This window comes from Coptis chinensis, chromosome 6, assembly GCF_015680905.1.
Source record: "Coptis chinensis isolate HL-2020 chromosome 6, ASM1568090v1, whole genome shotgun sequence".
Lineage (NCBI taxonomy): Eukaryota > Viridiplantae > Streptophyta > Magnoliopsida > Ranunculales > Ranunculaceae > Coptis > Coptis chinensis.
The window spans coordinates 27303047-27327461 of NC_141461.1; the positions used below are offsets into that span (position 1 = coordinate 27303047).

Here is a 24415-nt window from a genome sequence, read left to right on the forward strand (position 1 = left end):
AGTAGAGAATAAAATGTGTTAATGGAAGCATACCTTAATTGGAACTCGAGAGAGAGAGTGAAGTTTAGAGAGCTCAGGTGGTCGTTAATGGCGATGGAAATATGTAATTACTATAGTCGATCTGTTTTTTTTTTTTGCTAGATCTGTTTTTTTAGGTGGTTGTTAATGGCGATGGAATTGAGTACTGATAAAGTCAATCCCTCTTTTTTTTTTGCTGGATCTGTTTTTTTAGGTGGTTGTTAATGGCGATGGAATTGGGCACTGATAAAGTAGATCGGTTGGTTTTTTTTGTTAGATCGGTTTTTTTTTTTTTTTTTGAGAAGTGGTTGTTAATGGCGATGGAATTGGGCACTGATAAAGTAGATCGGTTGGTTTTTTTTTGTTAGATCCGTTTTTTTTTTCTATTTTTGAGAAGATGATGAGGAAAATACATTTTTACCCTCATTGAGATCTTCAGATCTTGAGGTCGGATCCGACGGCTCAAGATAAGGGTGTCACTATAAGAGTGGCACCCTAGACAAACCTTATATATATATATATATATATAACTTGTGTTCGTAACACAAAAAAGATGTTCAATTCAATTCTCATCTTACAAAATAAGTTCACGTCTTGAACTTAAAAGAGATCGAATTCAGTCTAGCAAATAAAACCATATTCGTGCGATCACTTAAGTACCTATCAAGTTCACATCCTCCACCACGTCAATTTAATTTCTTAAGTAACATGGCAAAAGAAGTCAAAATAAAAGATCACTAACTACTAGTTTTAGACAAAAGAGAAGTTGAATAAACACTTCAAGAAGACGAACTGCAAAATGCAAACACCAAGAACTCTTTAGGCCAGATGACAGCTCCTTGCACAACTTGACCAAGTGTTCTTTGCCATGCATTGTGAGGGAAAGGCAGGGTAGCATCAGGCCTACGCACGACCTGAACATAAACTTTGAAGTTCCCTTCTTCTAAAGTCCTTTCACCATACTCTGTGTTAGGGTCGATGTCTTGCACAACGCCTCTAGCAACAAGTTCAAGCGGCCAACCTCCACGCAATTCACAGTCTTTGCCAATATAGTAGGCATTTTCCAGCTGAAAAGAAAACATTTTAATTAATAAAGATTTCACGTTAAAACAATACATACACGCGAAGACATTAAACTAGACCACATGACCACCCACCCACCCACACCTCAAGTTATCAAGTTGATGAAGCTCATAATACTCTAATCAACATTTGAAAATTACTTCTATATAACACGCCACAGGACTACGAAATAGTATATACCTAGAAAGTACATCAACAAATAACAATAAGGACAAACTTACTGCATGTCCTATGTAGGTCTACAAACCCATTTCTTAACTCAATCAATATGTGTAAATGCGAACATAAATGTTCGTAGGCCCAAAAGCCTCTCACAAAGAAATCAGTGGCAGCAAGATATTCAAACACAAATTGAACCCGAATATTTCTTGAAAAGTTGCTTGTATCCATAGAAAATCTGATGTAACATAGATAACACTAAAAAAACAAAGTGCACGTCGGTCCTCTTAGACTCCACCATTAATGCGGGCACCTGACACACTTGCACGCATCGAACATACACAACAAACAAACACAAAGACGGATACTTAGAAATGCTTCGACTAATTAATGTTCATCATTGCTTTTTCTTTGAGCCAAATGATTTCCTGTACTCTGTTGACCCAACAGAGAACAATACTTACTCTAGTTTCTTACATGTTCATCTTATCAAATAAGGTTAGCCACCTAAATCCAGTTGCTACACTTCCAACTATAACAGTAAAAATATGGCTAGCGACTACTGCCCATATTGACCAATCATAATTAGAACTTCCAGGGCAAAATTTAACTAAGTTAGGCTAATTGGTCTTCTGGGCTGGGCATTGATGTTGTGAGATCTAAAGGGATTTTTGCTGCTACTGAAAGCAGAGTCAGCAGAACTAAATGGAGAGAAAATAACTTGCATGGAAACCATCTCTTCCTTAGTGGTTCTGTTTTGATAGTTACGTAAGGAGACTTTCTGCGGTCAACAGAAAGAAGAGCCTCAGCTGTCGGTGGGTGGACGTATGATACTGCCTCCAAGATAGTATTTTATATATCCAAATCACGTGATAAAAGATCTTCATGTGTGATTATAGTCAAGCGCTGATACATTTAAAATGCATGGTTCAGACATGCAATTCCTAGGTTGACTATTCATTTCGTTCTATGACTTCAGTATGACCACTCCTTATTCTGCTGAGGTCGATCTTACTAAGATTTAGTTCACTATTAGTGTTGAGGTTTGAAGCTCGACATAATAGTTTAGGTGGATCTTGATTCTATGATTCAGATTCTGCGTCTAATAATCGGGTAAACTTCGCCAGAGCCTTCTTCTCCTATTCATGAAAAGCATGCCATAATCTCTTAGGGAATAGTTGCATGCGGGAGTATTCCTAATGGTAAACTATATATAGGCCTAGGCAGTTTAGTTTTCCACTGTGGACTTCAAAGGTTTGGTGTGGTCCGGGAGTCGCAACACCGGTCTTTTTTGTCACGGCTTGCTTGAGGATGGTCGTAGATCGGAAGGGATCAACGCTTACCTCCTCCTACATCGATAGGGCGTAAAATGCTCTCTTTGTTGGCCTAGGAGTGAATTCAACTATAGCAAAGTCTATAGTTAAACTTAAACGAGTACAAAATGAGATATGATGGAACTCTCTATTCATCCAAGCTATGACTCACTAAGTTAAGATCTAGTACACTACACATGGAAAGATTACAACTTAGTCACTTGAGCTAAACTAGAACCAGTTCAATCATTTCCTTAGCTAGCTGCTCTAACTCTAAGACTGATTGCATAGAGTGAAAGCTGTCAACCAGAACTTCCTTGATTTCGCAGGTGCAAGGACTGGGAGTCAAAAGGCACGGGGAAGCGCACTACCAATACTTTCTATAATCTATAAATCCTTAGTTGTTTCAGCTCTCTTATATGGGAAATCTAGTGCACCAATTTCCCTTAAGAGCAATCCATTTCGATTCAATAAATGCAACCCCCCTTTGGGGCAAAACTTACTTTCATGCTCATGCTGCTAAATGGAAGACTCAGATAATTGAGAGTTGGACTCTAGCAAATTAGATAACTCAAATGAAAGGAAAAGGAACTCCTAACTTAATGGCACTCTATAAAGTGGCCTATCGAACTCCACGATAGGCTACTACTCTTATATACGAGAATTCATCAAGTAGAAAAATCCATAAGGAAAGGGTAGCTCGCATGAAAATAGTCGCACATTGTCGGCCGGGCGGGATGTATGCCTTGTAGGGGGTATTCGCTCTGGGTTCTTTCTTTCTTCAACTAGAAAGAAAGTATTCGAAGCCAATCAATCTCTCAATTGAATTGCTAAGGAAAGCTGCTCTGCGCCCCCTTCATACGCCTATGGATTTTAGCCGAACCCTTTTTGGTAGACCAGTCCTACCCACTCAAGAGTCGCCCAGGGGGCGTGTTTTGAAGGACCAACAAGACTAGCTTCTCGGCTGATAGTAGGGATCATCTGCCTTCATTAACAGCCAAAGTCGACGGTTAGGGCGTACTTGCTCGTGGACATGTAGGGAAAGACAGAGAAAGTAATTGGCATGGAAGGAGGCATACATGCCACCGCCAACCCTCTTCTCGTACCGAACCCGGGGCATGAAGTTAAGGAGTGTGGGAGCGCTATCGTGAGTCTCCTGAGAAGCCCTACCAACAGATATATCAGTTGTTGTGCCCTCAGTGAAGGACCAATCTTCTGCTTTCTGTTTAAAAGATCCCTTGGGATAACCAATCCAATTCGGTAATGCGTAGTTCTTCCCTAAGTAAGGATAGACCAATGAAAGCACCCGTACACACACACATGCCAAGACCAATGCGTTATCTCTTAGCGACGGCTTATGCCACCTCTCGTCCCATAACAATGTTTTTGTGCACTAGGTCAACAGAAGTAGTAGAAGCATGGGGAGTCGACCGAAAGCCCCGGTCCAATGGAGTTCTATGGTCTTGCGAGGTTTTTCCCAGTGGAAGCCGAGGGGGCTTGGGGGCATCCCCATGGTAGCACCGAGTCTTGCTATATCTGTCCATGGAATCCTTCCCCTAAGCAGATCGGACCTGTTTTTGGAAGCCCGGAAAAACAAGGTCTAAAACCCTAAACCCAACTCACAAAAAACAAGAAAATGAGCTGCCAACTGAAAACTAGGGAAATTGCACTTAGAGCAATTGAGACTTTCTACTTCTCCTCAAGAAGTTCCCTAATGATCCTTGTAGATTATGGTTTTCTCGATAGACTTCTTGTTTTATTACAAAGCACTGAAGTCTCAATTCAAGAATTACGATTTCAGTGTTAACAGAATTTCAGTGTTGGCAAAAGGAACAGAAGGAGCTACCTTTTATCATGTGAAACAAAATGGAAAGAGTAAAGAACAAAGCTATAGAAAGACAAGGAAAGAGAAGGGCAATGATATTGTCTATAAACAGAGAAAGTTATTAACTAACTAAGACTCTAGAAAGCTATTAACTAAAAAGAAAAGCAACATGATAGTTACCGGAGCGGTACTATGATGACTGGCATGAGAATGTGGTGATGGAACATTGTCTTTGAAAGTTCCCCTTTGGCTCATAAACATGCCTCTAACCTCTTCCATTTGCCTCGACATTTTAGCATCCATATTCGCTTCCATAGTCTTCATCCTCCTCTCAAGGAGACTATTTGCCTCCATCAAGCCATCATTCTTTTTCATCAAAGAGTCTCCCTTTCGCAATACAGTTTTACAAACCCGTGTACCTAGACCTCGGTAACGACCTCTTTTATCTGGCCCAACCACCTGTTTTCATTGAGCAATTTATAACATGTACAAAAACAAAAATAAATATTTATCATGATATTAAAACAACTATACCGTAGCAATTGCGTCTTCAGACAAATCATATTGTAACTCTGGATGCTCAGAGATGTGATTCTTAATCGAATTCTATTAATATTACAAAAATAAGATTAAAGTCATTCATTTTAAACTAAAGATGTGTATATAAGCTAAATACATACTAAAACACTAACCAATACTTCCCCGCTTTATGAAACGAACAGTTTCCTTTGGTTTATGAATAAGCATATAGGAGTCTGCCCTTGTAATCTCTGATTCAAGAATACCTTTCTCCAAAGCTAGCTTGTTCCGAGCTATAGCAATTGAAGTTCTGCCAAGAGATGAAGGCATGATCTGTTGCTCGCGATTCATTTTGTTCCTTTCACTCATGGCCTACATATTTAAAGCAATGTCAAATCAAACTAACATGAAGCACTATCTATTAAAACATTGACACATACCTTAAACTTATCTGTATTGCAATAATCAACAAATTTGTGCCAATCCTCTAAAGGAATATTACGCGGCGCAACTTCTTTCACCAAGGAAGGATCTTCATCTTCGACAAAAGTTTCGTACAACTTATGCTTGTAGTTCCTCCATGCTTCATTCAGTTTTTGCCTTGTGTAGTCAGTATCTATCGTCTTCTCATATTCAAACACAAATTGGCGTCCCAAAGTCTTAATAACTTTGTCTTTGATAGCCTTATTAATATGTCGCCAATCATCATAGCATATTGGAATGTCTCGACGAGCAATGTATCCCAATATTGTGCCAAATTCACTAACATTTTCTATGGGTGTGACTGGTTGGCCTTTTCGGTTAGTCTACATTACGAGTTTCGGACGTGGTTGACCCTCAATTTCTTCAATGCCAATTGAAGGGCCTCTTTTTTTAGAAGCTGCAGATGTGGATGAACCCGGAATGTTTGTGGCATCATCACCTGCACAAACAAACAACATGCCACGATTAAGCGTGGACCATATCATAATTATTAAAAGAAATCTTAAATGTTAAACTGAAATTCATTACCATGTCTTCATTGAGCTGATCATCATCCAGTGAGTTTGAACCACCAGGTGAGTAGTGAGAGTCCATGTTCACTGAATAAAATGTGGAATTTCATGAAGCAAAGAGCAAAAGAAAATAAAGAAAATAGTGACATTTCAAAGAGAGCATACAACCAAATTAAAAGATTCTAAGAACATAACATAGGGAGCAAAGAAGTTATTAATCCTATACTTGTGCTGATTTTCTGGTCCCAATTAAGGTGACACTTCACAATCAATTATAATAAGCATCACATATAGATTAACAAACAAAAGAGTATAAGCAATGACATAAGGACATAACCAAATAGTTTAATTTTATATAATGCAATAACCAGTAAAGAAATACACAAGTCATTGCAACCAACAAAATATATAGCATGGAAACAAAACAGTCCAAAAAATAAAATAAAAAAAGACAACGACCAAGTCATGGTCTAGGGTCTATTAGATCTCTTTCTCTTTTTATTTCTCCTACTCTCAACAACCACAAACACATCTTCTGGGTCATTAGGTACCAGATCATCCTCCATGGTTTCCACATTGGAAGGCCCTCCTATATCAATATTAATATTTATCGGTCTATCATTTGATAGCAGACACACTTCATCATGATCAGAATACAACTTTTTTGGAACCTCTATGACTACATGCAAATCAGGATCCCTTATAAGTCTTCATCATCCTATAAACGACAAGGAACACATTATAGGAATAACATTAATAGGAAACAGAATTTGCAAGATAATAATTACAAAATTAATACCTTTCAAATGTATACATCCATCTCGCCCAAACAGGACCACATTCACGAGCCTCCTGAGCAAGGTGAATGGGCAAATGCATCATGATAACAAAAAGTGATGGAGGGCAATGTCTCTCGAGTGCGCACAATGTCTTAATCATATTTCTTTCGAGTACATTGAGTGTTTCGACATCTATTGTTCTAGCACATAAAGCACCAAAAAAAGTACAAATGCTTTTGATGATGGATCGAGCTTCCTTTCTGCTGCCATCTCTATAGGCATGTTGAATCGCTACAGGGAGCAAGTGCTGCATCAAGATGTGATAGTCATGTGACTTCAATCCCTTTAAATCTACTGAATCAGCCTTGACAATATTAGACCAATTACTACTAAAACCAACGGGCACACTCAGATTGCGCAATGTATCAAGAAAGCATTTCTTCTCCACTTTGTTAAGCCAAAAAATTCCCGGCTTCATAACAGTTTTACCATTCACCTGGGATAACCAATACCTCCTTTTAATTTTCAAAAGCTTCAAGTCTTTGCGTGCCTTGTCATTATCCTTGGTCTTCTCTTTCGATTTAAGCATCATTGCAATCAAGATTTCACAAAAATTCTTCTCAACATGTATGACATCAAAGTTATGAGGGACTGGAATGTACTTCCAATAATCCAACCCAAAGAATCCCGACCTATTGGTAAAACACGATTCACCTTCATTTTCTCGGTTATCATCGCACTCAGTAACATTGTGTTTCTGTTTGCCTTTCCCAACTTTTGCTTTTAAGTTCATTGTCATAGTATCAACCTCGATCCCAGTTAGCCTTGCTGGTGGCTCCTCTAGCTCTTGAGTTTTATCATAGGTGCTTTCTCTTGTATCATTTCTGGCTTCATCTAACAAAGTCAACCAACGTCTGCTTCTCATGTACACATGCTTACCTCCATTGTGAAGCCAAAAAGAAGCAGTCTTTGGACCACAAGCTGAACAACCAAGTTTTCCTTTAGTCTTATAACTAGAGATATTTCCATAAGCTGGAAGGTCATGTATTGTCCACATCAAAACAACCCGCATTTTAAATACGTCTCCTTTTGATGCATCTTTTACCATTACTCCTTCATGCCACAAGTCATTCAACTCCTTGACCAATGGTTGCAAAAACACATGAATATCTTTACCTGACTGTTTTGGACCTTCGATGAGTGTTGTGAGTATGGTGAATTGTGGTTTCATGCACAACCAAGGTGGAAGGTTGTAAGTCACACACATCACAGGCCACGAACTATGCAATGAGCTTAATGACCCAAAAGGATTGAAGCCATCAGTTGCTAGCCCCAAACGGACATTTCAAGGCTCGGCAGCAAAATCTGGGTATTGTGTATCAATTAGCTTCCACACCCCAGAGTCAACTGGATGCCCCAAAGTACCTGGAGGGGACTTTCCAGTTGAATGCCAACGCATAGCCTTTGCTACCCAATCCACTCTATATAATCTCTTTAACCTATCTGCTAGTGGAAAATATCTTAAGATCTTCGCAGCACCAGGCCTGACCCCTTTCTTTCTTTCCTCAATGCTTAAAGTTTTAAACCTCGAGACCCCACAAATATGACAAGAAACCTTAGATTTGTAGTCACCCTAGTATAACATACAATCATTTCTGCACGCATCAATTTTATCATACTTCAATCCTAAATCTTTGATTATCTTATCCGCATGATATATATTTTTTGGTGTGTCATTCCCACTTGGAAGTACCAACTGGAATAGTTGAAGCAATGCAGTAAAACTTTGGTCAGTCCACCCATGTGTGATCTTCAAATTAAATAATTTCACTACAAATCTAAGAACGGTGAAGTCCTTATTTCCAGCATACAATTCACTCATCGCCTTACGCAAATTAGTACTAAACTTAACATCTTCAAATAAGTCATTTTGTTCATTATGTTCTCCCATTAGCGTGTCCAAATTATCACCACCAAGTTCCCCCACCACAGTGTTAAGGGCATTAGCCATGTCTGTTTCATTATATGCATTATCACAAAAACCTGATCCTTGTTCAACATACTGAATTTGTGCTACTTCACCATGCACGAACCACACATTATATGTTTCGTCAAAGCCATGCCTAAAACAATCTACTTTGACGTCATCGTCTTGGCCGGGCCTTGGTTTAGGCATTTGCCACATGGACAGGGTATGACCTTTTTATTACGATGGTGTATCTTCATGAACTCCACAAATTTCTCTAAACCAGCTATAAAACGCTTATCTGGATATTTTAAGGAAATCCAACTCTTATCTATCGATGAAGCGAAAGCATCCATACCACTCTATATAACAAAGAAAAGCTAGTATGTAAGAAACATCAACCAAATCAGATAATTAGGCATCAAATAAATCATTTGCTGCAGGAAAATAAGGGTAGGCAGAATTGGAAAGCATAATCTGAAGGAAAGGGTAACTTTAATTAAGAAAGGTATGCAAAAAGACTCATTAAGAGTTCAGCCATTAAAATGTTAAGCCATCTACAATGCAATGCTAAGCACCTCAAATATATTAAAAATTCCAGGAACAATCACAAGAAAATCATATGAACCAGTTGCTAAAATTCAATTTATATAGACGAAAATCACGAGACTAGCTTATTTGTAACAAGAAAATATATTTTATTTTGCAAGTTTACGACTAAAACGTAGGCAATAATTACTATAAATGACACTATTTCTACGTCGTTACCGTTCTAATTCAGATGAAGAGGTAATACTAGCATCAGATAGGCCTAAAAGAAGCGGGGCGAACAAAGTTTCGTGAGACGCGACACCCAGTTTACAGAGGAGTTAGAAGAAGGAACAATGATAAATGGGTATGTGAAGTTCGTGAACCAAATAAGAAGTCAGAGAATATGGTTAGGAACATATGAAACAGCTGAAATGGCTACTCGTGCACATGATGTTGCTGTATTAGCATTAAGAGGAAGGTTAGCTTGTCTTAATTTTGCTGATTCAGTTTGGAGACTACCCATATCGGAATCCACAGACGCGAAAGATATAAGGAAGGCCGCTTGAATCGGCTTTCTTGAAGCATTTCGAGAATCTACGATGGAATGGAAAATGTGGCGCCGTCGAGGAAGGACAATGTGGTTTACATGGATGATGAAATAGAGTATGGAACGCATGGGTTGTTAGCTGATATGGCGAAGGTTTGCTACTATCTCCGCCTCAAGTGTTGGAGATGAGTTTAATTGGGAAGATATGGGAAATAATAGTGAAGTGTCATTATGGAGTTTCTCTATTTGATGATTGTACTAGTATTGGGTTTACCCAAAACAAAAAAAAAAAAGTATTGGGTTGCAAAAGTACCATGGCTTTGTAGCAGGAAAAAAAAAAAAAAAGTAACATGGGAATGGATTAGGATAGAGTTAAAATGTTGGGATAGGCCGATTCCGAATATTTGGGATAGGTTTGTGATTTTGTTGTTTTGTCTTGGATGGCTTGATCTTTGTCCCCTTCTTTTTTTAGGGTGCGGTTACTATCTACAGTTGTATATGTACAAATTTATTATGCATGAGTGAAAATTGTCTGTAAACTTATATTATATCATATGATCCCAAAATCATTTCACAGTATTGAAGCATGCATTCTTCTCATAATCTGCCCAAGTTGTAACTTGCAAGAGAACAGGAGGAAAATAGATAGCATTCGATAGAGTTGAGGATATCATTAGCGAATATATCAAATATCGATATCAGGTTCAGGTGATGAGTTTTTACACACCTTGATTTGGTACAGTTGATAGTGTTTGCTTTGTTAGTAATGGACACAGAATTGGAACACTTTTGCTCTTATAGCAACTCTCTTTCTTTCTATATGGTTTGCTCTTTGTTTTTGCAGAAAGTTATTACTAAGGCCTTTTTTTTCATCGACAGACAGTGGAGATTAAGGTGAAAATGGACTGTGATGGCTGTGAAAGGAGAGTTAAATCTTATGTTTCTTCCATGAAAGGTTCTATTGCAAAACTTTAAACATATATTTGGTCAATGGAAAGAAACCACTAAAATCAAGAACATAGATTATAACTGAAGCAATAAATTAAAACAAATAATCGATTTTATTATACTAAACCAAATTAAGAGGTGAGAAGATTACCACAATTGCAGAGAGAGAAGGTCCTAGTCAATTGAATAATCACTCAAAACTACACAGAAAATAAGTTGCGGAATATTAGAATGGTAAAACCAAATTACAAACAAAAAAGAAATTTTGTGTTTGAGATTGAAGCTTTGAAAAGTACCGTCTTCAAGCCCACAAAGGAACCGCCGTCTTGAAAAACGTAAGGAACCACCGTCTTAAAAAAATTTCTTTTCTTTCGAGACAAAAACTTTTGGGGAGATTTCACCTTGCGCCTAAATATAAGCCCGGCGGTTTCTTGAAATTTGTTTTTGCCTAAATAACAATAGAGCCACCGAGAAGAAATTTGGGATTTTAGGGTTCAATTTTGTTGCGGATTAGATCCCCAACAAAACCGTCGCCGATTTGGAATATGCAAAAGTTGGCTGTGACGGGCCTGGGCTTTTTTGCCGACGGATATTGTGCATCAGAAATAGAAGTATGGACTGGATCCGTCGGCATATCTATTTTGGATCCGTCCGGAAATGTCTATTTTTTAGTAGTGTAGCCTTGGACGCCATTAACGAACTCCACGCTCCCGCTTCGACAGCATCCAACCAACCTCCAATAACCCACATCAACCACTTGCACACTTGACCCCGACATCAACCCACAAAGTTCAACCAACAAATACCCCAAATCCACAGTTCAACTAAAAAATATCTACCCCCCACAAGATCCCGGTTCGGCCGGTTCAAATACAAATTTCCATAGTTTCAAGTTTTAATAACACGACATATTTCAACCGAAAAGAAATCGACAGTAACGAGAATTTAATAAAATAAATCCATAAAATATCTACTCACCTGTATTAAACCCTGACGAATCCCTCATCGTCCGAATTGTCGCGCTCTAACGCTCGAGCAAACAAGCCGCCTCCATTTTTATTATTTTTTATTCTCTAAAAACCCTATTCTCTAGAACAATGTGATTATATACTTGGGTTTGAAACCCAAGCCCAATACAGACTCGGGCCCAGAAACCAGGCCCACGTATCCCAAATCTAATCCAACAGATTTTAAATAAATAATTAAATTAATTAATTAATAAATAAATATGTATTTTAAAATACGGGCGTTACACGAGTCCTCTGGCCAAAACTGAGCAAGTCGGCTAGTTACTAATAACCCTTGGATCCCAACTGTTGGTAAGCGCTTGACCCCATTCCTTGATCAGGAAGCAGGGCTCTAGAATAGAAAAAGAAAATAAACAGGAGAGAGAGAGGCCGAGAGCAAGACAAAACTTGAGCATAAACTTTTGGAGAGAGAGGCCGAAACTAAAACAGGTAATAAACTTTTGGAGGCCAAAATTTTTAGACTGTTTTGATAAAAACACGTGTCCATTACACGTACTTAAGTTAGTGGACCACTTTTTTAATGGCATATTGGTAAATATTGTTAAGGGGTATTTGAGCTATTAAAAAAATATGAGAAGTTCATTTCACAGTCTGCACAAAGTTGATCGAGTCAACTAACAGAATTGAGACAAAAATCGAATAAGCCAACTTAGGAGAGCCAAACGCTAATATCTATATATAAAGTGGGGCCAAAGGCTAAATAACCCTACTAATAAATATTCTCTATCTTTCACTTATGTCCACTCAACTACTGCCAAGTTTAATTACTTGGGAAAGCCAAGGCAGCCAGGAAGCAGCCTTGAATAGGGTATGTCAACTTATAAACATTGGTAAGAAGGAGCTCCAGATTTATAGTTTATACTTTATACCGCCCATACTTAGAAAAAGTTGCTCAAGCAAATCGCTCAAGAAGATATAAAGTGAACAGGACCTTCAGAAGTTCAATCTGTTGATATTGATTTTAATTGTTTATTGTTTTTTTTTATTTGATTGAAAAATTCAATTTTATTTGTAAATCCAGTGATAGCAGTTGTACGTTGACCAATTGCAAAGAGTGGTGGCTTGCCTATCACAAATTGATATATTGTGGGGGTATACTATTTAGCTATTTTAGCCGTGTTAAAATTTTGAGAGCCTCTTCCCAGAAACATAGCGTCCTCCTGTATGTTTTTTAAAACCAAAAAATTTCTTTGTTATACATTGTTATTTCTCATTGTGTGGTATAGATCGATTAAATATCTGAGACAATGTCATTGCGACTTTGATATACATTTTAAAAAATTAAAGTGCCCCTTTATAAATTGGTGAGTCTAACATACCCACAAGTAGAAGAACTCTATAATATATAGGGTGTTTCGTTTCAAGATTTTCAGGCAATTGTGAATAGTTGCATTGAAGTGGTCCCTATTTCTTTGATACAATTTTTTTTTTACCTTAGTGTTCACTTAGCTTCCTCAGAGTCTCCTCTTATCCCTGCCGACATAAATCTTCAAAAGAATTTACCGGTTTAATATTGATATCCTCACTGTTCTTATTGAGAATCTCCTCTTAGTTTAATTAATTTTTCTTTTGTATGAGGACCATGTATAAAGAAATTGTTTTATGGTTCATAATAACATATTTTTACATTATTGACTTACTTTTTACACTTTAAGTTACATTATTTGTAATGATATATTCTTTGAATAATTTGATTATTACAGTAGTTATGAATTATGATTGTTGTCCTATCTTACAACAAGTGTCTTCGACCTGTTATCGAAATATTTCCTTTTTATTCATGCGAAGATCTTATGTGTTCAGACCTCTATGCAGTGGACACAAGTGTTGTGAAAGCCTCAATGGAAGTGCATGATGTCGGGCCTTATTGTTCTAACTTCTAACAACTTGGAGTTTATATCAAGTAGGAGTGGGGAATCCAAAACTCTGACCATATAATTGATGTCTAACAGGTATACAAAACTTGCATGCAATCTCTTTGCTTCCCATTACTCTTGCCATGCTTTGTGAACCCTCATACGCCTATTTAACTTGATTTCCATTCCTTTACTTTTATGCTTTGATATCCAAGTTGGTGTAATAGTTTTCCTTCTAATTTGAACTGTTTTATATGGAACCCAGTTTTTGTTTTTAATTTTCAAATTTGCAGAGTCAGGATAGCAAACAGAGACTGAGAATGATAATTCAGTTATTAGCGATGTCAAATTCTTAAGAACAATTGATCCAGTTTTAGAATACCTTGGCATGCTATAAAAGCATGATACATTTCCCATTGGTGGTGTTCTTGGTATGCCCATTCTATGTTGGATTTGGATGTGTTCTCTTCCGTGATAAAAATTTAGTTTAGTTGCCCTTTCGGCCAACATATGTTTATAATGCATTGATGATTGTATCCATGTTGTTACAATTGTTATTTCTTATCATCTCTGTTTCCCCTCTTAGAAGCATATTACACTGTATCATAAATCTTTGTTCCCCCAATCCTACAAAGTACAGACCAGCTAACCACCATGCATTTTTCAGAACTTCATGTAGAGATTTTGCAAGATACTTGCTGTTAATCACGTGCTAGGAACCATTATTTCAGAACGACTATTTCTACAAACCGCGAACACCACGCGCAGCGGAATTAATGAGTGTCCACGATTTGGATAGAGAACATACCTTTTAGATCCGGTTTTGATAACTCTAAGAATCCAAGCTTTATGAATCCGAATCAACAATCAACCCCTTGATCTTCTGTTGTATTCTTTTAGAATAGATTGGACGTTGTGTGGACAACGATCTACCAATCCCCTTCTTTCTCACAAAGCTAGATCCAATTTTGGATCTAACTTTCCTTGCCACTTTTTCTGTTCAGATGAATAGTGAATTTCAGCCAGAGAGAGATTATTCTATTTATAGGCTCCAACAGGGACTATGAGGAGAAATTAGGGTTGGGCCTCCTGACGGGCTTGGGCTTGGGCTTTCCATGTTCGCCCCGAACACACGGCCCAAGTCCATCAACAAATGGCTTATTCCACTAAAGGCCATTGTTGCACTACCGCCCTAATCCCAAATTACATGTCAGCATTTATGGGCTCCATATTATATGCTCGTTGATCTCCCCGTGTTTAAGATATCGAATGTCCGTTGATTAAGTTAAGTTACTGACAACTACATTAATCAACTTCTTATGTCCTTGAGTAGTACCACTCAATCTTATTGTTATGTCGGAATAAATCCACTTGCAGGGTTTACATGACAATCTTTTTGAGCTCCTCAAGGGGACATCATCAACCCGACTTCTTGCGGGACACAGATTCCTTATATAATCAACAGCACACCTTACATACAATGTCATTACCCAATCCATCGAGTTTGTTGATTCATAAATGAATCTCACTCATTGATGATTTAAAGCAATGTACACTGCATGTAAGTGACCGTTATTATATCTGGATTAGGAGGACAAACATTCATAATAACAGAGATGTTTGTTATAACACCCCGGCTTTTTCTTTTGTTTTCCAAGTATAATAAATAATAATAATAATAATAAAAATAGATAAAATGGATAGATGATAACTATCAGTTAAGGATAAAAGTCCCGTAAGTAATAGATAAGTGTTGTCCTTGTTTTTCGGTGAGTTTTCTCACGTAGAGTTTTTGGGGAAAAACACAGCGAGAGTTTTATACAGAAAAATGGGATTTTTCTGAAAGAGGAAAATGAAGGCTTTTCTGGTAGCTAATTGATAGTCGGAGTGCGCTAAAGGTGAGTAGTCTGAAAATGTTTATTTTGTTTAATTATGTGTTTATGCTAAACATATTCAATAATAATGTTTTACATATTCGAGATATTGTAAACTCTATAATGGTGCCGATGGATACAAAACTTTGAAATACTTCTGTAAATAAAACTATGAAGAATATTTAGCTTTGAACTGTCGAAACTGTGAAACAGTTGTTCATGGCGTCGCCTGTCCTATTGTTGTGAGTTAAACTCTTATTGCTATGGTGAAGATGGGTTTATGTTTGGTTGTTGTTGAGAAGTGTTCGGTAGGTGTTTGGACGTTTGGAAGGGGGTTGTTGAAGCTCAAGAAGGGGGCATTAATGGAGGTCGAGATCCAGATCTAGTTTGGATGAAGAATTTCGATTTGCAGGAATTGAAGTTGGTGCTTTTCTTAATGTTATAGGGGTTTTGAAGGGGAGTAGTTTTAGTTAGGTAGGGAGGGCTTGTGAGTGGCTGATCCGGTGGTGGCTAATCGGTGGAGGAGCAGTAATGGCGTCAAATCGAGATTGTCACAGTATAAGAGAAGTGAGAATTGTTGGTATAGGTACATGGGGTTTTTCTCCATGAACCAAACCGCTGGATTCTTGTTGAATATGGATGGCCGGTGGTGGCTGCATAGGTGGTGGAGGCGTTGGTGGAGGTTTTGGGGAGGAAAGAGATGAACAGTAAATCTCGATTTAGGCTTGGGCCCAATCGTGGGTGGGCTTATGTGTTTTAGAATTTGGATTTTTGTTTTAGACTTTGGGACTTAGACTTTGGGCTTTTGGGTTAGAAGAGTTTGAGACTGGTTGACTGCTGTTGACCCTTGGCAGGTCGACTTTGACTTTGACCAAGGTTGACTTTGACCAGAGTTGACTTTTGACCAGGGTTGACTTTGACCAGTTGACCCAATTTGACCTTTTAACTCGGATTATGATTTGGGTTATTAGGATAGGTCTAGGGCTATTAGCAGGCTTTTCTTTAGGCTAAGACCCTTCTATATACGTGTGTACGTGTATTAACTACTATGTGATATTTCAAGTTTTATACACAACGTTATGACACTTAGACATCGGTATATTAATAACGCGTAACCAAAAATACATGAATCAAGATACTCCTTCATTCTCTAAAATAATATATGTAATAAATTTCAATAATGCGTAAACAAATTTACCGCACTCTGTTAGAACTCTCCACGCCTCAAGTTTTGGAATTGAGTTTTATGACTGTTGATGTCATATGTTAGGTGGGCATTTATTGAATGTGCCATAAATGGCCCATTAGCGTTATCTATGAGTATTCATTGAATGTGCCATGAAGGACCCGGGTATTCATTGAATGTGCCATGAATGACCATATTCTTTGGACTGCCCTAGAAAGGAGCTAAGGTATTCGCCTTGCGGGTTAGTTGTATTGATTTGATTATGCGAGTGTTTGGGTTACTTTTGAATACCTAATATAATATCTACATATGTTATATAGAAGTTCTAACTTTCTTTTGCAGGAGAGTAGGACTTAATAACATTTTGTGCAGGGACGCGGTCCTACCTTTATACAGCATTGGATATCGGTAAGTTTTCATTCAATGATTTAGATATTAAAACGAGTTATTAGAATGAGTTAATATAATGGCAGTTTTGCTTGGGAAGAAACTATGCCGGTTGAAATGACGGAACTACCTGTCTTCTAAGCTGAGAATGATTAAGTTATGGGAAAATATAATGTGATCGTTTGGATAATTAAAGTATGATAATGGTTTTATGTGGTTAGTCTACTCATACCAGCAAATTCCATTTTGCTGACCCATGTTTGCTTTGTTTTGGCAATGTGGGTGTGTTCGTGGAAACATAGGTGAAAGGCAGTGGAACCGCAGCGTTTGATTTGTATTTGATCTGGAGCAGTCCATTAGTTCTTTTATTAGGTATGTTCTTTTTGGAAGTATGTAATAACGTAGTTTCCTATTCATATGACATGGAATACGATGTTGAAGACCTGTTATTCTTAGAGTGGTTTGATGTTTTATTGGGATGGAAGATAGACTTTTTATAAAGTAATAAAGAGAATTTTTGGAGATTATTTTGTTGTTAAGTTGATTCTTTATGATGTGGGTTTTCAGGTTTTGACATGTGTTGTATCCACCCCGTCATAGCCTAGGTTTTTAGACAATTGAACTGAGTGATGTTTGATATATTTATATTTCAAATATTCATTTTTTTTAATTGTTTAGAAATTCGGGCTGTGACATTTTGGTATCGGAGCTTAGGTTAGCCTAGATTTGGAAGGTCTAGGTGATTCTCGGAATGTGGTGATTGGGTGTGTTTTAGTTTAAGATGTTTGGAGTACTAATAGAAGTCCGTTTTGTTTAAGGTGATGGCTGGAGATGACAATGACGTTACTGGTATTGGAAGTAATACTATATCTGCTGATTTGGGAGCAATATTAACTCAGTTGGTGCAAACTATTCAGAGGGGTCAACATGCTAATCTAGGGCATCCTTTTGCTAAGAGAAACAAGGATTTTGCAAATTTAGGAAGCCAAAAGTTCAAGGGAGAGAAAGGGGCCATTGATGCTGAGAAATGGGTTACTATGTGTGAGTCCGTGTTTGCTAAGATGCAACTCACTGAGGTGCAGAAGCAGGATTTGGCTTCTCATCAGTTGGAGGGGTCACCTTTATTTTGGTGGAGGTCTATCAAGGATAATGTGGATGTGGGAACTATGACTTGGGAGGATTTCCAGGTAAGATTTGAGGGAAGGTTTGTTCCTAATGCTGTTAAGGAACAATTAACTGAGAAATTCTTTCATCTGACCCAAGGAGGGAAAACTGTTACAGAGTACGTGACTAAGTTCAATGAACTATCGAGGTATGCTCCTTATCTAGTGGATACCCATGTAAAGAAGAACCAGAAGTTCATCCGTGGACTAGAGCCATATCTATCGAGTTATTTGATACCCTTTGATTCAGAAACTTTCGACCGCGTGTTAGATTTGGCATTAAGATATGAACAATTGGATAATAAACCCAGAGATGAGAAGATTAAAGAGAATGCCCCAAAACAAGCCAACTTACACCTTATTTCTAGTCAGCCACGTCAAGGGCAGAGAAAAAGTCAGCATCAATTATATAATAGGCAAACAAGTAAGCATGTGGATAAGGACGCGAGTGCTTCGCTAAAGAGATTTGATGGTAATTGTTTGAACTACGGGGAAGTTGGACATACGATTCGAAGATGTCCTAAACCAAATGAACTAGTAGGCAAGTGTTATAAATGTGGACAGTTGGGACACTATGCTAAGAATTGCACTAGTTAATGTTAGGTATGTTTGAATTTGTTGTTTACTAGTTCCTTTATTGGTTCTTAGCATGTAAGAATTTATCGTATGATTATGAAAAAAAAATGTTGGTTGTTTTAACGGTTAGTTTCTTACGAAATTTATATTTGAAATTGTTCAGCATGTTATAGTGTTGTTTTCATAATGGAGTTTTCGATTTTAAGTAAGTATTGGTTAAAGAAGAAATTGTTATTTTAAAATTTCATATTTGAGTAATTTGGAATTTACCCAAGGAATAAGGAAAACCCTTTTGATAAATGTTGGATTTGAAAGTTTTTTTTTATATATTGTCCAAGTTATGTATATCGTTGGTGTGTGATCCAATATACATAACATCTCTCTGTATGCATCATTGGAGTTTGATCCAGTGTATACATGTACACCGTTAGAGTGTGATCTAGTGTGCACACCACACATTGTTGGTGTTTGATCCTATGTGATGGTAGAGAGTTAGTATGCATCGTTGGTGTGTGAACCAGTGTATACTTGCATATCGTTGGTGTGTGAGCCACTATGCATGCATCACATTGTAGGTGTTTGATCCTATGTACGTGATAGTGGACATAGTATAAGTCGTTGATGATATGAATCTGTTGAACTGTGAAAGAATGATTTTAATTAAGTGTTGGTAATTGAAGAAAACTAATTACGTTTATTCCTTTTAAGGTGTGTATACTTGCGTATACACGTATGTCTCATTTTTATATGGGTGTACTATGATTATTAGGTGCCAGCTGTAAATGATGTGTTTAATTAAATCTCCCTGCTAACCTGTTCTACATTATTAAAGTTTAGTTGTGGGGATATAATATGTTAACTTTATACTCTATAAAGATTTATTGGTTGACGTACTGTTTGTTTGGTTAATCTACACTCTACCTTGAATCTCGGGACGAGATCCTTTTAAGGTGTATATATTATAACACCCCGGCTTTTTCTTTTGTTTTCCTAGTATAATAAATAATAATAATAATAATAAATAATAATAATAATAATGAAAATAGATAAAATGGATAGATGATAACTATCGTTAAGGATAAAAGTCTAAGTAAGTAATAGATAAGTGTTGTCCTTGTTTTTTTCGTGAGTTTTCTCAATGAAGTGTTTTTTGGGGAAAAGCACAACGAGAGTTTTATACAGAAAAACAGGATTTTTCTGAAAGAGGAAAATGAAGGTTTTTCTGGTAGCTGGTTGATAGTCGGAGCGCGCTAAAGGTGAGTAGTCTGAAAATGTTTATTTTGTTTAATTATGTGTTTCTGCTAAACATATTCAATAATACTTGTTTTACATATTCGAGATATTGTAAACTCAGAATGGTGCCGATGGATACAAAACTTTGAAATACTTCAATAAATAAAACTATGAAGAATATTAGCATTGAACTGTCGAAACTGTGAAACAGTTGTTCATGGTGTCACCTGTCCTATTGTTGTGAGTTGAACTCTTATTGCTATGGTGAAGATGGGTTTAAGTTTGGTTGTTGTTGAGAAGTGTTGGGTAGGCGTTTGGACGTTTGGATGGGGGCGCATTGAAGCTCGAAGGGGGGCATTGATGGAGGTCGAGATCCAGATCTAGTTTGGATGAAGAATTTCGATTTGCAGGAATTGAAGTTGGTGCTTTTGTTAATGTTATAGGGGTTTTGAAGGGGAGTAGTTTCGGTTAGGTAGGGAGGGCTGACGAGTGGCTGATCGGTGGAGGAGCAGTAATGGCGTCAAATCGAGATTGTCACAGTATAAGAGAAGTGAGAATTGTTGGTATAGGTACATGGGGTTTTTCTCCATGAACCAAACCGCTGGGTTCTTGTTGAATATGGATGGCCGGGTGGTGGTGATAGGTGGTGGAGGCTGGTGGAGAGGTTTGGTGAGGAAGGAGATGAACAAGAATCTTGATTTGGGCTTGGGCCCAATCGTAGCGGGTTTATGTGTTTTAGAATTTAGATTTTTGTTTCAGACTTTGGGCCTTAGACTTTGGGCTGTTGGGTTAGAAGAGTTTGAGACTGGTTGACTGCTGTTGACCCTTGGCAGGTCGACTTTGACTTTGACCAGGGTTGACTTTGACCAGAGTTAACTTTTGACCAGGGTTGACTTTGACCAGTTGACCCAATTTGACCTTTTAATTCGGATTATGATTTGGGCTATTAGGATAGGTCTAGGGCTATTGGTAGGCTTGTGTTTAGGCTAAGACCCTTCTATATACGTTTGTACGTGTATTAACTACTATGTGATATTTCAAGTTTTATACACAACGTTATGACAATTAGACATCGGTATATTAATAACGCGTAACCAAAAATACATGAATCAAGATACTCCTTCGTTTTCTAAAATAATATATGTAATAAATTTCAATAATGCGTAAACAAATTTACCGCACTCTGTTAGAACTCTCAACGCCTCAAGTTTTGGAATTGAGTTTTATGACTGTTGATGTCATATGTTAGGTGGGCATTTATTGAATGTGCCATAAATGGCCCATTAGCGTTATCTATGAGTATTCATTGAAAGTGCCATGAAGGACCCGGGTATTCATTGAATGTGCCATGAATGACCAGATTCTTTGGACTGCCCTAGAGAGGAGCTAAGGTATTCGCCTTGCGGGTTAGTTGTATTGATTTGATTATGCGAATGTTTGGGTTACTTTTGAATACCTAATATAATATCTACATATGTTATATAGAAGTTCTAACTTTCTTTTGCAGGAGAGTAGGACTTAATAACATTTTGTGCAGGGACGCGGTCCTACCCTTATACAGCATTGGATATCGGTAAGTTTTCATTCAATGATTTAGATATTAAAACGAGTTATTAGAATGAGTTAATATAATGGAAGTTTTGCTTGGGAAGAAACTATGCCGGTTGAAATGACGGAACTACCTGTCTTCCAAGCTGAGAATGATTAAGTTATGGGAAAATATAATGTGATTGTTTGGATAATTAAAGTATGATAATGGTTTTATGTGGTTAGTCTACTCATACCAGCAAATTCCATTTTGCTGACCCATGTTTGCTTTGTTTTGGGAACGTGGGTGTGTTCGTGGAAACATAGGTGGAAGGCAGTGGAACCGCAGCGTTTGATTTGTATTTGATCTGGAGCAGTCCATTAGTTCTTTTATTAGGTATGTTCTTTTTGGAAGTATGTAATAACGTAGTTTCCTATTCATATGACATGAAATACGATGTTGAAGACCTGTTATTCTTAGAGTGGTTTGATGTTTTATTGGGATGGAAGATAGACTTTTTATAAAGTAATAAAGAGAATTTTTGGAGATTATTTTGTTGTTAAGTTGATTCTTTATGATGTGGGTTTTCAGGTTTTGACATGTGTTGTATCCACCCCGTCATAGCCTAGGTGTTTAGACAATTGAACTGAGTGATGTTTGATATATTTATATTTCAAATATTCATTTTTTTTAATTGTTTAGAAATTCGGGCTGTGACATTTTGGTATCGGAGCTTAGGTTAGCCTAGATTTGGAAGGTCTAGGTGATTCTCGGAATGTGGTGATTGGGTGTGTTTGAGTTTAAGATGTTTGGAGTACTAATAGAAGTCCGTTTTGTTTAAGGTGATGGCTGGAGATGACAATGACGTTACTTGTATTGGAAGTAATACTATATCTGCTGATTTGGGAGCAATATTAACTCAGTTGGTGCAAACTATTCAGAGGGGTCAACATGCTAATCTAGGGCATCCTTTTGCTAAGAGAAACAAGGATTTTGCAAATTTAGGAAGCCAAAAGTTCAAGGGAGAGAAAGGGGCCATTGATGCTGAGAAATGGGTTACTATGTGTGAGTCCGTGTTTGCTAAGATGCAACTCACTGAGGTGCAGAAGCAGGATTTGGCTTCTCATCAGTTGGAGGGGTCACCTTTATTTTGGTGGAGGTCTATCAAGGATAATGTGGATGTGGGAACTATGACTTGGGAGGATTTCCAGGTAAGATTTGAGGGAAGGTTTGTTCCTAATGCCAAGTAGGAACAATTAACCGAGAAATTCTTTCATCCGACCCAAGGAGGGAAAACCGCTTCATGAGCACGTGACTAAGTTCAATGAACTATCGAGGTATGCTCCTTATCTAGTGGATACCCATGTAAAGAAGAACCGAAGTTCATCCGTGGACTAGAGCCATATCTATCGAGTTAATTTGATACCCTTTGATTCAGAAACTTTCGATCGCGTGTTAGATTTGGCATTAAGATATGAACAATTGGATAATAAACCCAGAGATGAGAAGATTAAAGAGAATGCCCCAAAACAAGCCAACTTACACCTTATTTCTAGTCAGCCACGTCAAGGGCAGAGAAAAAGTCAGCATCACCCATATAATAGGCAAACAAGTAAGCATGTGGATAAGGACGTGAGTGCTTCGCTAAAGAGATTTGATGGTAATTGTTTGAACTGCGGGGAAGTTGGACATACGATTCGAAGATGTCCTAAACCAAATGAACTAGTAGGCAAGTGTTATAAATGTGGACAGTTGGGACACTATGCTAAGAATTGCACTAGTTAATGTTAGGTATGTTTGAATTTGTTGTTTACTAGTTCCTTTATTGGTTCTTAGCATATAAGAATTTATCGTATGATTATGAAAATAAAATGTTGGTTGTTTTAACGGTTAGTTTCTTACGAAATTTATAATTGAAATTGTTCAGCATGTTATAGTGTTGTTTTCATAACGGAGTTTTCGATTTTAAGTAAGTATTGGTTAAAGAAGAAATTGTTATTTTAAAATTTCATATTTGAGTAATTTGGAATTTACCCAAGGAATAAGGAAAACCCTTTTGATAAATGTTGGATTTGAAAGTTTTTTTTTTTATATATTGTCCAAGTTATGTATATCGTTGGTGTGTGATCCAATATACATAACATCTCTCTGTATGCATCGTTGGAGTTTGATCCAGTGTATACATGTACACCGTTAGAGTGTGATCTAGTGTGCATACCACACATTGTTGGTGTTTGATCCTATGTGATGGTAGAGAGTTAGTATGCATCCTTGGTGTGTGAACCAGTGTATACTTGCATATCGTTGGTGTGTGAGCCAGTGTGCATGCATCACATTGTAGGTGTTTGATCCTATGTACGTGATAGTGGACATAGTATAAGTCGTTGATGATATGAATCTGTTGAACTGTGAAAGAATGATTTTAATTAAGTGTTGGTAATTGAAGAAAACTAATTACGTTTATTCCTTTTAAGGTGTGTATACTTGCGTATACACGTATGTCTCATTTTTATATGGGTGTACTATGATTATTAGGTGCCAGCTGTAAATGATGTGTTTAATTAAATCTCCCTGCTAACCTGTTCTACATTATTAAAGTTTAGTTGTGGGGATATAATATGTTAACTTTATACTCTATAAAGATTTATTGGTTGACGTACTGTTTGTTTGGTTAATCTACACTCTACCTTGAATCTCGGGACGAGATCCTTTTAAGGTGTATATATTATAACACCCCGGCTTTTTCTTTTGTTTTCCTAGTATAATAAATAATAATAATAATAATAAATAATAATAATAATAATGAAAATAGATAAAATGGATAGATGATAACTATCAGTTAAGGATAAAAGTCTCGTAAGTAATAGATAAGTGTTGTCCTTTTTTTTCGGTGAGTTTTCT

The 24415-nt window shown here is 37.3% G+C and overlaps 1 protein-coding gene, 2 long non-coding RNA genes and 1 pseudogene across 3 annotated transcripts; 2 read left to right on the forward strand and 2 right to left on the reverse strand.

Moving 5' to 3' along the window:
* Nucleotides 1–592: 592 nt before the first annotated feature.
* LOC147492397 (uncharacterized) lies at nucleotides 593–5061 on the reverse strand. Its single transcript, XR_015199766.1, has 3 exons — nucleotides 4933–5061; nucleotides 4579–4857; nucleotides 593–1085 (listed from the first exon to the last, which is right to left on the reverse strand). It is a non-coding gene; the product is annotated as an uncharacterized LOC147492397 (long non-coding RNA).
* Nucleotides 5062–5120: 59 nt separating this feature from the next.
* Nucleotides 5121–11070, reverse strand: LOC147492398 (uncharacterized). The gene is made up of 5 exons (XR_015198508.1): nucleotides 10980–11070; nucleotides 10835–10883; nucleotides 5929–5999; nucleotides 5358–5839; nucleotides 5121–5289 (listed from the first exon to the last, which is right to left on the reverse strand). It is a non-coding gene; the product is annotated as an uncharacterized LOC147492398 (long non-coding RNA).
* Nucleotides 6009–10013, forward strand: LOC147492399 (dehydration-responsive element-binding protein 1A pseudogene; annotated as a pseudogene).
* A 6765-nt stretch (nucleotides 11071–17835) lies between the features above and the next one.
* On the forward strand, nucleotides 17836–18774 carry LOC147492400 (uncharacterized). The gene has a single exon (XM_086567493.1). It carries the CDS (start codon nucleotides 17836–17838, stop codon nucleotides 18772–18774), a length of 939 nt encoding a protein of 312 aa, XP_086423619.1.
* Nucleotides 18775–24415: the final 5641 nt, after the last annotated feature.

Bases quoted from the DNA above. Each gene is read 5' to 3' on its own strand.
- LOC147492400 (XM_086567493.1), top strand. From the start codon at position 17,836: ATGGCTGGAGATGACAATGACGTTACTGGTATTGGAAGTAATACTATA.